At 40.8% G+C, this 14,879-nt stretch overlaps 1 protein-coding gene across 1 annotated transcript; it reads left to right on the top strand.

The window, feature by feature from the left end:
• The first annotated feature begins 10,666 nt into the window (after window positions 1-10,666).
• TXNIP (thioredoxin interacting protein) lies at window positions 10,667-14,879 on the top strand. Its single transcript, XM_059136670.1, has 8 exons — window positions 10,667-11,097; window positions 11,718-11,790; window positions 11,913-12,060; window positions 12,254-12,356; window positions 12,499-12,755; window positions 12,850-13,006; window positions 13,112-13,263; window positions 13,409-14,879. Exons 1-8 carry the CDS (start codon window positions 10,848-10,850, stop codon window positions 13,442-13,444), a joined length of 1,176 nt encoding a protein of 391 aa, XP_058992653.1. The 5' UTR covers window positions 10,667-10,847; the 3' UTR covers window positions 13,445-14,879.

Below are 14,879 nucleotides of genomic sequence, written 5' to 3'. Positions count from 1 at the left end.
GATGAATTAGATTTTTCTATGGTACCTGTCATGTAACACAGTTTCTTTTGCCCAAACTTAAGGTTAGCCCTAGTACCAGTGGAGTGTTTATTTAAAAATGGGTAGGGGCGCCTGGGTGGCTCAGTGGGTTAAAACCTCTGCCTTCAGCTCGGGTCATGATCTCAGGGTCCTGGGATGGAGCCCAACATCTGGCTCTCTGCCCAGCAGGGAGCCTGCTTCTCCCCTCTCTCTGCCTGCCTCTCTGCCTACTTGTGATCTCTCTGTCAAATAGATAAATAAAATCTTTAAAAACAAACAAACAAACAAATAAATAAATGGGTAGCTCAAAATAAACGCATGAAAAGATGCTCAATGTTATTAGTCATTAGGGAAATGCAAACCAAATTAGTCACAATGAGAAAACACTACACAACCACTATAATGGTTAACATTAAAAAGACTGATTATATCAAGTGTTGGAAGAAGTGGAGTTCTCACAACCTACTGGTGGAAATGTAAAATGGTACAACTAGTTTGTACAAATGGTTTGGCAGTTTCTCAAAATTAAGCATATACATACCATATGATCTAAACATCCCACTTCTAAGTAGTGACCCCAGGGAAATGATAATGTGTGTCAGCACAAAGACATATGCACAAACGTTCATTATAGTTTTCTCTGAAATAACCAAAAAAATTGGAAGCAACCCAAATGTCCATCAACAGATGAAATCTGATTTCTTAGATTATTAGTATGTTGGTCATTTGAGATAAATTTTATCACAATTTACCAGTTGTGATAAATCCATAGACAATATCAGTCAGCAATAAAATGAAATAAACTGCAAATGCACATAACATGATGAATCTCAAAATAATTATGCAAACAAAAGGAGCCAAACAACAACAACAAAGAGTATATATTGGTTGTTTCCATTTTTATAAAGTTTTAGAAAATGTAAACTAATATATAGGGACAGAAAGGAGATCAATGGTTGCTTAGGAATGGGTGAAAGGAGGGAGAGATGGCTTACAAAGGGGCAAGAGGAAATATGGGAAGTAACATGTTCATTAACTTGATTGTAGCAGCAATTTCATGGGTATACATATGTTAGAACCCATGAAATTATATACTTTATTTTGTTTAAGATTTTATTTATTTATTTGACAGAGAATGAGAGAGAGAAAGAGAGAGAGTGAGCACAGGCAGGCAGAGCAGCAGGCAGAGGGAGAAGACGATGCAGGGTCCCGCCTGATCAGGGAGCTGGATGCAGGGCTACATCCCAGGACCCTGGGATCACGACCGGATCCGAAGGCAGATACCTAACCATCAGTCTCCCAGACACCCCTGAACCCATGAAATTATACACTTTAAATATGTGTAGTTCATCTTACTTACATCAAGTATACCCAATAAAGCTAAAATTAAACAAACAAACAAACAAACAGGTAGCCCACCTTTCCCTTTTCCTTTGGTGGATCTGACAAAGACTTAGAATGACCACAGCATCATAAGGAATATTAGAACAGACTTGTTCTTCTCGGAAAACACAGAAAAGAAGAGAACGGCGGGGCAAGGGAGAGGGAGTATTTCATGATTTTGTATTCTCTTTTCTACTCCTATCACAGGGACATATTCCTTCCTCCAGATTGTCATTCCAAAGGCCAAATACCATAGAAAGCACATTTTCTGGCTTAAAAACATCAGCCCTGCACCTCATAATTCTGTGTTTCAATTCCACCAATAGTCAGCAGATGGCGATGGTGACTAAAAAGAAGTACTCACTGGGGCTGGGGCGAGTCTCCCAGGAAAACAAATGTGATTTCTTAGATTGTTAGGTATGTTGGTCATTTGAGAGAAAATTCTAATAAATATTTGATGGAATAGGCATTTCAGGAATAAATTGGAGGTAGTGTCACAGTTAAATAAATTGTTTAAATAAATTATTACATATAACCTTACAACAAACAAAGGGTTGTTCAAGACATGAAATAATGAAAATATGTTACTTGGCTCCACAGTGGATATTATTTACACAGCGACAGTAATGTAAACACTAACTATTGATACAGCCCAAACTGTGCTATAACTATTAGGAGAATGAGGTAAAAGGAAAGAGAAGGCAGATATACAACATAATGTGAAAGCTGACATTTCAATTACTATAACAAAAATGTAAAATCTGTGTCTACTATTTCTAAATTAAGAAGTCAAAGGAGAAACATTTCACCTAGAAATAGGAAGTAAATGCCAGATAAAAAAGCTAACTGGGGGTGCCTGGGTGGCTCAGTGGGTTAAGCCGCTGCCTTCGGCTCAGGTCATGATCTCAGGCTCCTGGAATCGAGTCCCGCATCGGGCTCTCTGCTCAGCAGGAAGCCTGCTTCCCTCTCTCTCTCTCTGCCTGCCTCTCCATCTACTTGTGATTTCTCTCTGTCAAATAAATAAATAAAATCTTTTTAAAAAAAAAAAGCTAACTGAATTGGAAGAGACTCTAATGAATGTCTCAGTAGGAGGGCATGAGAACTGATGTTTTTTGTATGAGCCCTAAATATGTGATTTTAAGCAACATTATTTTGATTTTTAAAAGGGAAGATATTCCCACTTTGGCCAGTCCTGAGCTTTTCCCCTTAATTATCAAATTTGTGGCCACCTCACACACTTCTTAGGTCTACCCAACACCTCCCAACCCACTTCATCCACTTTGTGTGCTTTATGGCAAATTCCTCCCCATGCTTCTTCTCAAGGAAATAGAGATAATTTCCGTGCTGCAGTAATTATGGTTGCCAAAATCAATGTCAGGAAACTGCTCCAGCATAAAGGAAAGGAGAGAAGGCAAAGCATTAGAAAATAAAAGGCCTTCCTCAATTTTTCTGCCTACTCCCAAACCAAATTATTCATCATCCTTTCCAACAGGAAGAAATATATTACATATGTTTCCTGAGATAAAACTTGTGTGTGAATGGAAGGTGGGCTTTCAGAAAGTGAAAGAGAAATCAGGCAGGATAACTGGAATTTGCCTTCACCACAGGGCTAATGATTTTGGAATCATTATCTGCTCTTGGTTCAAAGAATATATATATATATATATATACATATATATATATATATATATGTATATATATATATATATATATATATGAAACTATATAGTTGACACAATGTTACATTAGTTACAGGTGTATAACATAGTGATTAGACAAGTCTACAGTTTAGTGCTATGCTGACCACAAGGGTAGTCGCCATCTGTCACCATGCAACACTATTGTAATATCATTGACTATATTCCTTAGGCTGTACTTTTCATCCCCATGACTTATTCATTCTGTAACTGCAAGGCTGTACCACCCACTCCACTTCACGCATTTTGCCCACCCTCATCCTCTCCCCTCTGGTAACCATCAGTTTGTTCTCTGTATTTAAGGGTCCATTTCTTTTTGTTTGTTAATTCATTTTGTTTTTAGATTCCACATATAAGTGGAATCATATGGTATCTATCTTTCTCCTTCTGACTTATTTCACTTAACATAATACCCTGTAGGTCCATCCATGTTGTCACTGATGGCAAGATCTCATTTCTTTAATGCTGAGTAACATTCCATTGTATGCATATGCCACATCTTTATGTAATCAGTCTTTGATACAGCACTTTTCTCCAACTCCTACCTCTGAGAAATGAGTGGTCAGATTTTTAAAAAATCAGTCAGCTTCTTCATCCTGCCCTCTCAGCCCACCTCACCCTGGCCAAGAATTGAAAGTCCCTTTGCTAAAACTACAGCATCAAAACCAGAAGATTCTGCTGTGGTATTCTCTGTGTGGAGAATACAGCCCTGCACCTACCACAGACAAGCCTATAGCCTTGAAATGTAGTGATGGAGAACAGACAAGAACAAGAAGGACGAGTCATGGGAGGGGCTGTCTATCTACACATTAGCTGATCAGGCTAAAATAATCCTACTGATTGATTTTGACCCTTCTTTAGAATTTTTGAATCACCTAAATTATGCCAGGCCATAAGACAAACATGGTTCTTACCTTCGGGGAACTTGGTTTAGGTGGGAAGAAACACAGATAATTATAAGATAAATGATCAATATTCATAATATGTAGAAGTATGTCCAACATACTGTAGGAATACAAAGAAGGTGGCGATTAAATCTGCTAGTAGAAATCAATCTTTACAAAGGAGATTAATTTTCTTTGTTTAAGGAGCAGAGATGGACTACTTAGATTTTTCAGCCATAAGTCAGATGAATTTTATCCTAGATGTGTGACCTTAGGCAAGTCAGTTGAACTCTCTGAATCACAATATTCTCTTCTGCAAAATATATACCTGCCTATTTAGTTAGAATCAAATGTTAATGCAATTGCTTAATAATGCACATGTATAAACAGCTCTATATACACTATAAAATGCTATTAACAAAGAATGTATTGTTAAATGTTAGTCTAGGTAAAAAATAGAAAACTGGCTTAATATATAGTTTCTTCCTCTCAGGCATGAATATCATATTCTTTCCTCTGCTCCTTCTTCTCACAATCAAAGAATCGTCTTTGTCACTTAGGGTTTCAGGTTTCAGAAAATCTTTGATGCATTTGAGACAATTCTTGGACTAAGGATCTTGACAATACATTAGTCCACCCACTAGGTGGCAGGGCTGAGCAAATGGATTACTGAATTGTGTAAGAAAAAAAAAATTCTCAGAAAAGAGGAAGTTGGGCTAAGCACACAATGTCCCAAATCTTTCATGTTTATAAATATCAACATAGTCCAATTTTCCCCTCAGAAAAACAAATCATCACCTCTCACTGACTTACCACCCTTGCTCTGATACACGACTGGGCCATAGGCTTTGAGGAAGGGACTGGTTGCATATGTTCTAGCACAGCAGAAGGAAGTGAGGTTGAAATTTAGTCTTATACTGGTAAGAAACAATACTAGGTTCTGATTAGTGGCATATTCTGTTCTATAGACACACCACAACCTACCAATTCAATTTATATTGAATAATATATTTAACCTATGAAATGTATTCTGCAAGGTGCTATAAAGAATACAAAGATTTTTTTTTTTTTTAAAGACTCTCTAGGAATTCATTGTCCAGGAGAGAAAAGAAAACTTATGTGTAGATTTTATATAAGAAATATAAGTAACATTTGTGTCACGGAGCATTTAAAAGAGAGTGAAATTCAACTTGATGGCAAGGTGAAAGATGAGAGGACTGGGAATCAAGAAAGGTTTCATAGAAGAAAGTCATTTGGCTGTCAACAAAGGAGTGGATAGGATTTCAAAATGCAGAGATGGGGGAGGAAGGTCAGGCATTCCAGGTAAAGAGAAAAGCATAACCAAAGACGTAAAGGCAGAGAAGGATGTATTTGGGGAACACTAAGTACTCAGGTTTGGCTGAGGTATAAGGTACATAGATGAGGAAGTAGAGGCAAACGGGACTGGAAAGTTTGGTTAAGGCCAATTTGTGAAGACTTTAAAGGCTAGGTTGAAGCATTTGGATTTGATTCAGTAATCAGTGGGTTTTGGAGCATCACAGGAACAGACAAGAGTTCAATTTTGTTAGATTAATCTGATTATGATCTATTGATTATAGCAGAAAGGTCAGTTACAAGGTATTAAAATAATCTAGGCAAAAGTAACAAGGACATGAATCAGAGTGCTGGCAGTGGAATAATAAATAAGAGGTAAATTCTAGAAACCCTGCAAAGATGGCCTCCACAGAATTTGGCAACTGATTGGATGTGGGGAATGTCATATAGATAGGATGGAATCAAAAGCAATTCCTGGATTTTAAGCCTTGATAATTGGGGGGATGTATAATAGTTCCATTAAAAGAAACAAAGGGAAGAACTGAGTTTGAACACAGGGGGAAGATTATTAATTCTATACTGGACAAGTTGAATTTGCGATGCTAGCTGCAGCTTTGGAAACAGGCTAAAGATAGAGTAAAAATTTTACATAAGTGATATACAGATGGGCAAACTGAAGAGCAAAGCTTAAAGGAAGAAAAGGAGAGGGCCAAGGACAAGTCCTCCAGAAAAGCTTTTGGGATTAGAGAAATAAAAAATTGCCAGAAAAGGAGAAAATCCAAAACTCAAGATGAATGTCTACATTTTAAAAAGATGTCAGTTTCAAACTATATAGGAGCCAAAGGGAATAAGGCCAAAAAAGCCTTCTGGTTTCCTCTGGAAACCTTGAAGAAAACCATTTCAGTGGTAGCAGAAGCCAGACTACAAAGAGACAAATTTAGTCAATGCAGAAAGCCTATATAAGTTATTCTCTTAAGAAATATAATAGTACAGGAAAGAAAACAGAGGAGTAATAGCACGAGAAGGGAACTACATTTCTTAATATAATAAGGCAATTTTAAGAAGTATCTAAATGAGTCTACAGTAGTTCTGAACAAATTAATTTACCTTCTCTCCCTACCTCTCCCTGAAGTTGGGCAACTCCTAGATGTCCATTCTTTCCTCCACATGATAGAAAAACAGACTCCAATAAACACGAAATGTGGGCTTCCAGATAAGGTGTTTTTAATAATTAAACCTAAATTAAAAAAACAAGAACACTTGCAAAGCATCCTGGAGACAAGAGCTTTATATTATGTGTTAAGGATCCTGGATTTGGAGAATGGCCCCGCCGGTTACCAGCTGTATGTCCTAGGGGTAGGGGGGGGGGGGTGTGGTGTGTGTGTGTGTGTGTGTGTGTGTGTGTGTGTGTGTCTTTCTCTGTCTCTCTCTCTCTTATCTCTTTTGTGGGGTGGTGTGTGTGTGTGTGTGTGTGTCTTTCTCTGTCTCTCTCTCTCATCTCTTTTGTGGGGTGGTGGTGGTTGTTGTTTGAAGACTGGTAGAGTCTGCTTTGACTCTAAAATTTTGTTAGTCTTGCCCTGAATCCTTATCCCTTATAGCAAGCATCAAATAAGATACAATGTGTTAAAGCACTGAGAGACAGGACAACACATTAGAAAGACTTCATACTTCAGTCCAGACAAACTTGGGTTCAAGATCTTGCTCTATTAACAAAATCTATGACCTCAGGCAAATTACTTAATCCTCTGAGCCTGACTTAATCAACCCTGAGTCACAGGGTTATTGTGAGAATTCAATAAATAATCTACCTTAAATCCTTTCTGGAACATACAGATGACATATTTATTTATAAATAAAATGTTATTGAAATAATTATGTTAAGGACTTTGTCCATTATAGGTGCTCAATAAATGACAAAAAAGTCACTTTGAACTCTTAAGATGCTATACAATTACTAATATATTATTAATGACTCGGAGGCAGACACACAGTTGAGCAGTCTGGAATTCCATACTTCTTTCTACTTCTAGTTGCCTCTAAACTAACGTTGTCTAGGGGGAAAATGGGAAAAAGCTGATAGGTTAGAGTAAAGGGAAGTTCACAGAGTGGAGGTGACAAAGGGGTTTATTTGTTTATCAGACCAGAAGCTAAGGAAAGAAACACAACCAGCTCTGACTCTGACTGGCAACAGAGTAGTGAGGGCATTTCTCTCCCTGAAAGCTTTGGCTTTACTTAACCAACTCCAGTAAAACAAACTATCACCTTTTGATTTTTATTGGCACAGAGATTGAAGAGGGTGGGGAAGGCACAGGTAAAGACGATCTCACTTGAAAACTCCTTGACTTAACCTGACTAGGCTGACCCTCCTGGACCCCTCCCACCCCCAGCCTGGCATTCCACAAGTGTTTGTACCCCGTTCTCAGGACAGGAACCTACATGATTTTTTATTCCTTTGATTCAGGAACCCAAAAAGAAGAATCAGGGAGCAAATTTTTATCTCAATACCAGGTTATAAGGTGAAAGGTCATAAACAACTCTGTCCAAGAGAGCTTCATTTCGGAACATGCCTTGGCCAGGAGCCTGGTAAGCAGCTGCTTACTGCCAAAGCTAAATAGTTTTTTGGCATTTAAGGGAATCCAGACATAGCACAGAGCAAACAAGTGGTCTATACTGAGTTCTACAAAATGGAAAAGGAAAAAACCCTGAGCCCAGAGAGGAATTCATTGCAAGAGAGAATTGCTTGATTTTAAAAAGCTCAAAAAATTTGGCCCTTCATATATGTGCCCAAATAAACAAATATCAGCATTCTCTTTTTCTCTAAGATGTCCAGAATCACTACCACCCTGATCTATTTCTATTCACCTCTCCTTCTTTCCTCTCAAAAACTATGTAGCTACATATCACACACAGTTTAACAATATTCACTCATATCTTTTTTTTTTTTTTAATGTAATCTCTACACCCAATGTGGGGCTCGAACTTAACCACCCAGAGATAAAGATTTGCGTGCTCCACCAATGCAGCCAGCCAGGCACCCCTGATTCATCTATTTCTTTGTAAACATTTTGCTGTTTTGTATTCATGTCCACTTTCATACCCATCAAAATGAAAGTTATCGGGGTGCCTGGGTGGCTCAGTCTGCCTGCAGCTCAGGTCATAATCCTAGGGTCCTAGAATTGATTCCTGCATCAGGCTCCCTGATCAGTGGGGCATCGGCTACTCCCCCTCTCTCTCCTCCCTACTCATGCTCTTTCTCTCCCTTGCTCTCTCAAATAAATAAAATCTCAAAAAAAAAAAGAAAAAAAAAAAGGAAGTTCTCCCCAAAGCCACAATTCTGAATTTTAAAATTTACTTTGGAGAGAGTCCTACCCTGCCTGCTCCTTGATAATTCGATCAATATTGCTGACCCACTAAAAAACAACTCAGACCTTGTTGACTAGGTTTCTAAAACAGGGTGCCACCTCAAACTCACACACCCTAAGGATCAACATGTTCCCCTTTTTGTTCCTGGGGGTTGATAGTGGGTGTGTTTTCCAACAGAGTTTTGATGTCTGAGTCTTAAGCTTGCTTAATAGTGGGGCTGAGTTCTAACTTGTTAGCCTTAGGGTGTCAACTCAGTTATGGTGTATGAGAAAGTAAGAAGGCTTCTTAATAGCAATGGATAGCCTTCTTTTTGTTGAGAATAAGATTGCTGTATATCTTAATGCTTCTTATTTACTTCCGCATCTCAATCCTGGAAACACTGTCTTCCTCTTTCCAGCACAAAAAAAAGAGAGAGAGAGAGAGTGAGAGAGATAGGGATGAAAATCTCCTGATACCTCAACACAGAAATAGGAGAGGCCCAGGATTCAAAGACAAGTTGGGGCGGGGGGTGGAAATCCCTGTAACTCTGCAAGTTTTTCTTATTGCATTTATGAATAATTTCTCATGAGATAGCTCTTTAAGGTATCTTATGGCTAGGTTGGGGGAAATCCTCACGGCCAAATAACAGCAGAGTGAGGAGTCAGGGTATCTTTTAGCTTAAACTTATAGTGTCGTAGTGACCCTTCTGTCTTCTTCACCGGGATTTCTAAAGGGCTTAGAAAAACACTTTTAAAAGATAGGGAAGCTCTTCCTTCAAACAGGAATACAGCCATCTCTCCACTGACATACTGGTTATAAACAAGAGAACTTTTAACTACGCTGTGAAGAGTATGGGCAACAGATTTAGGGACGTGCCTTTGATTTAGTGGGTCGCAGAGGGCATAAGGACAAGAAAGAGCACAAACAACTCAGAAGCAAAATGGAAAGAGTGAAGTATCTCTTCTCCTTTTCTTTCCTTTCCTGAAGAAGCACGGAGGGAGGGAGAGAGAGAATAGAGCCCAAAGTACACACCTTACTGAAGAGTAATAGGTGACTGGGGGAACATAACAAAGTGTTCCCCAACTTTGCAGGTAGAAACTGAAGAGATGAGAGGATAAGCAACAGGATGTGAACACGCCCTATTTCCGTTCCAGAGAACAGAGAAAACAGAATAGAGGGTACGGGGGGTGAGAACAGTACAAGCGCCGTCCCGAGCTCTGACGGACTAGAAAGGGGGAGAGAAGGCTGAACAGCACACCCCCCCATACTCACAGTCCACTGAGGACTGAAGAGAGGTTTACAATCTGTCACAAGTTCTCCTTTCTTTCACAGTAGTTTGGGGGTTTGACAAAGACGTAGGGCAGAAGGACAAAAGGGATCCTCCTGAACAGTAACGCCAGAGCTCCCTGGCCTCCGCCCCAATTCTGAAGTATTCTTGGAGTTATGGGATTATTCTTCACAGGACTTGCGACTTGTGAGCCGGCCATAAACGGTCGCCTCTAAATTAATTGCACTGGCTAAAGCGAGGCGCGAAATACCCACCTAAGCACATTTTCTTTTTGCCTCAAACCCTGCTCCCAGTCCAGAAGCATCTGCACCCGCCCTCCGACTCCACTAACCCGCGTTAAATCTTAGGGTCAGCGAGGCCGCCAGCTTCCTTCGGGCAGGAGGGAAGCCGCTGCGCAGCCCCTTGGCCCCCTCCTCCCTGCGACGCGGTGGTGCACAACAACCATTTTCCCCGCCAGGAGCACACCGTGTCCACGCGCCGCTGCGACCTCGCTGATTGGTTGGGCTCCTGGTAAACAAGGACCGGGCAGCCAATGGGGGGGCTGTGCACGAGGGCAGCACGAGCCTCCGGACCAGCGCTCGCGTGGCCCTGCTAGCCTGCTCGACTATATAAAGCAGTTTCCGGCTCCCACTTGTAACTAGCCTTTCCTCTTCTCTGACCCAGACGGGTGAACTGCTCCGCCGAGATCCAGAGCGATCCTCCAGCTGTTTGGAGGATAGAAAGGAAAGCTGATTCCCCCCCCCCCCCCCCCCCCGCCTGGGGCTCCCTTGGCATAATCTACAGCTTTTTCTGACATCTTTTTGAAAGCTTAGTGGAGAGTTGAAGAGTGAAATAATTTATTCCAGAGGGGTTTGTGGATTTGGAAATTTGGGGTTTTTTTCCCTCCTCTGTTTATAATTGTTAAGACAACCCAGCCCAATCATGGTGGTGTTCAAGAAGATCAAATCTTTTGAGGTGGTCTTTAACGACCCTGAAAAGGTGTATGGCAGTGGGGAGAAAGTGGCTGGCCGGGTGATCGTGGAGGTGTGCGAAGTCACTCGAGTTAAAGCTGTCAGGATCCTGGCATGCGGAGTCGCCAAAGTCCTGTGGATGCAGGGATCCCAGCAGTGCAAGCAGACTTCTGAGTACCTGCGCTACGAAGACACCCTCCTCCTGGAAGACCAGCCAACAGGTGAGTGGCCGGCTGAAAGCACATTCCAGAGGGCAGTTGAAACGAATGATTGGAGCTTACGCTAAATATTCCAAGTTGCTCAGGTTGAGCAGCTTGAATTTCGTGTTGCTTCCTTTTTTAGTTTTAACTTGCAGACTCTGTCCTCAAAAGGGGTGGTTTCTAGAATTTTTTAGTGTTGTGTTCTGAAGGTGATCCTGAGGGATGTTGCTTTAAGCTGTTATAAGGTTTCCTGAAAAGAAGAAGTTAATTCTTGTTTTCTGTTTGAGAGGATGGTAGCTTCTCTGTCCTGGTTGAGCCTTTCATCATTGCAGGGCTTTGTAACTTTTTGCCCAACACAATGCATCAGAATCTTTCGTTTTAAGAATATAAGGGGTGACTCAGCGGGGAGCCTGCTTCCCTCTCTCTCTCTCTCTCTGGCTGCCTCTCTGTCTACTTGTGATTTCTCTCTGTCAAATAAATAAATCTTAAAAAAAAAAAAAAAAAAAAAAAAAAAAGAATATAAGGGGTGAAATTGGGGGAGCTACAATAGGCTTGCATGCTGCCCAAGAATTCCTTATCACACGGATGCATTTTAAGTGTAACAGGAAACCTGATGGGCTACTCTCTTTTCTTCTTATTAGGTGAGAATGAGATGGTGATCATGAGACCTGGAAACAAATATGAGTACAAGTTCGGCTTTGAGCTTCCTCATGGGTAGGTGTTTTGCTAAATACATCTTTGGACTTTTTTAATGCCTAAAAATTGTCCCCACCTTTGATCATTTACTGTTGGTGGAGAGGACTTTTGGATTAATCGCTTCATTTTTCTTGACACAGGCCTTTGGGAACATCCTTCAAAGGAAAATATGGGTGTGTAAACTACTGGGTGAAGGCTTTTCTTGATCGCCCCAGCCAGCCAACTCAAGAGACAAAGAAAATCTTCGAAGTGATGGATTTAGTAGATGTTAATACTCCTGATTTAATGGTGAGATTCATTTTAAAATTCTCCTCTTTGGGCTTTAGGGATGATAAGTAAAGAGTCTTGGGCATCAGATTGAAACACCTCAGGGGTGGGAGAGAAAGTTGCCTATTCTCAGTAAGGAGTGGAAAGGAAAAAGAAGCGGAGAGGGATCTCTAGAAATTCTCAAAACGCCTTATTTTACTCCTCTTGAATATAGGCCCCTGTGTCTGCTAAAAAGGAGAAGAAAGTTTCCTGCATGTTCATTCCAGATGGACAAGTGTCTGTCTCTGCCCGAATTGACAGAAAAGGATTCTGTGAAGGTAAAAACCTTAAATTTAAAATGGTAGACTGATGAAACTGAAACTGTGGTTTTGGGAATGAGAGCAGGGGATAGAGAATGGAATAAAAGCCATTAATTGTACTAAGCATCAGCTAATAAGTTTTAATCTTTCTCATGATTAGGTGATGAGATTTCTATTCATGCTGACTTCGAGAATACATCTTCCCGAATAGTGGTTCCCAAAGCTGCCATAGTAGCCCGCCACACTTACCTTGCCAATGGCCAAACCAAGGTGCTGACACAGAAGTTGTCATCAGTCAGAGGCAATCATATCATCTCAGGAACCTGTGCATCATGGCGTGGCAAGAGTCTTCGGGTGCAGAAGATCAGGCCTTCTATCTTGGGCTGCAACATTCTTCGAGTTGAATACTCCTTACTGGTGAGTGGGTGGAGTCAGAGAAATTTTTCATCTTTTAGAATAGCAGTGGTTTCTCCTGACCTCTAGTTTAATGAACTACCATTTTCCTTTCTAGATCTATGTTAGTGTCCCTGGCTCCAAGAAGGTCATCCTTGATCTGCCCCTGGTAATTGGTAGCAGGTCAGGTCTGAGCAGCCGGACATCCAGCATGGCCAGTCGGACCAGCTCTGAAATGAGTTGGGTAGATCTCAACATCCCTGATACTCCAGAAGGTGAGCCAGACCTAATGTCTTTTCTTCTTTGGCCTGCTTGGGTTTGTGAAATTGTGATGGTCAGATATTTCATGGGCAGACTTCTTATGCCTATGTTTTTTCCAGCTCCTCCTTGCTATATGGATATCATTCCTGAAGATCACCGATTGGAGAGCCCCACCACTCCTCTGCTAGATGACACAGATGGTTCCCAAGACAGCCCTATTTTTATGTATGCTCCCGAGTTCAAGTTCATGCCACCACCTACTTACACTGAGGTGAGAATTGTCATTTTACTGCTGCATTTGTCCTAAGCCTTCTATAGGAAGTTGAGTGGGAGAGATTGCTAAACTGGGTGGTTCTTTTCGTTCTTACCCAAACTAAAATGGTCGTTTCTTTCTCTTCTCGCCCTGCCTCCCCCAGGTGGATCCCTGCATCCTTAACAACAATGTGCAGTGAACATGTGGAAGAAAAGAAGCAGCTGTACTTAACTTGTTTCTTTCACCTCTCTTCCTGGACTCTTAATTTTTCAGAGACTCAACAGTCTACAGTGGGGTATGGGTCCACCCCAGCCTCTGATTCCACAACATAGGAGGTGATCAGCAGGCAATCTCCTGGGCCTTAAATGGTGCGCACACGTCCTCAGGCAGTGAGATGCTGTGATTTGGGAGTGTTTGCTGGATGGGTTTAAAAACACACTAGAAAAACTCAGGCCCATCCCATTTTCTCAGATCTTAAAAACTGAGGCATTTTAGTAGTTTTTGAAGAAGGGGCAGAAATGGCCTCCTGACATGGTCTTCCCCAGGTTTTTTGGAGAAGATTATGTATCTTGAACTTTTGTGTTATGTGGAGCAGAGCCAATTTAGCAAACAAGGACAACAAAAAGGAAAATATCATGGCCAAAAATTTGGGACAAGAAGGTTCTTAAAAAAGGTGTTGCCCTTTGTTTTTACACTTATAGAGAGAAAAAACAAAGCATAAACCTTCCAGAGCTGATTTGGTTTGAACTTAGGAGAGCACTTCCCATGTGAATTAAAGAGAAAAGGCTCTAAGGTTGTCTTTGCTTAGAATATACTTTAATCTGGCTTAAAGCAGTTGTTAACTATGCCCCACCAAAGGTCTTAAAAGCCATTTTTAAAGCCTATTGCACTGTGTTCTCCTCTTGGCAAATGTTTTCATGCAGGAGAATGTGTTTTTCTTACGTGACTCCTTGGAATGGATTCTGAGGTGATAATTCTTAGCACTTTAGTTCCTGTCAAATTTTGGGTGTTTCTTTTTTTTGTTCCCCCTGATCTCAAATGTAAGCTAAAACTGGTCTACTATGTTTCTAGGGGTAAGCACAGTGACAAAATATATATATATATCGTGTTATTCCTCACTTTTGAGACTTTGTCCCAGTGTATAGAATTCTGTCATTCTGACACTCTAATAATTCTGTGAGAAGGGTTGCTGCTATCAGCCTTCGCCACTGTGACTTCTGCACACTTGAGAAGGAACTCTAGATCAAGATGCCCCTGATACTGTGATCAGAGCTTCCAGACATTGCCATGAGAAACAAGAGGATGGGTCTTCACCAAAACCCACAGGGCTCCCTTTCTGCCCAGTGTTAGGAGGCAAGGATATCAACAGTCCTCTCTCACTGCAGCCCTTGGCACTTGGTCAGTCTCCCTTAGCCTTAGCACTTTGTTCACTGTCCTGTGTCAGAGCACTGAGCTCCATCCTTTTCTGAGAAAGGGCTGAAGGTGGTTTCACTTTTTTTGTTTTTTTAATTGTTTATCTTTTTATATGATAAAAACTGTATTTTGTACTTAACCAGATATATTTTCACCCCAGGTGGGGGGTATTCTTTGTAAAAAACAAAAAAATAAAAATAAAAGTTTTTTAATGTCAGAAA

Source organism: Mustela lutreola, chromosome 10 (assembly GCF_030435805.1).
Source record: "Mustela lutreola isolate mMusLut2 chromosome 10, mMusLut2.pri, whole genome shotgun sequence".
Lineage (NCBI taxonomy): Eukaryota > Metazoa > Chordata > Mammalia > Carnivora > Mustelidae > Mustela > Mustela lutreola.
Note: the sequence above shows the minus strand (reverse complement) of the source record. Positions and strands in the feature narration are given on the sequence as shown.

What these genes read in the sequence shown, in the direction of transcription:
- TXNIP (XM_059136670.1), top strand. Translation starts at nt 10,848, where the DNA reads ATGGTGGTGTTCAAGAAGATCAAATCTTTTGAGGTGGTCTTTAACGAC. An exon ending in CCTGGAAGACCAGCCAACAG is followed by an intron (nt 11,098 to 11,717) that starts GTGAGTGGCCGG and finishes TCTTCTTATTAG; the next exon opens with GTGAGAATGAGATGGTGATC. An exon ending in TTAATACTCCTGATTTAATG is followed by an intron (nt 12,061 to 12,253) that starts GTGAGATTCATT and finishes TCTTGAATATAG; the next exon opens with GCCCCTGTGTCTGCTAAAAA.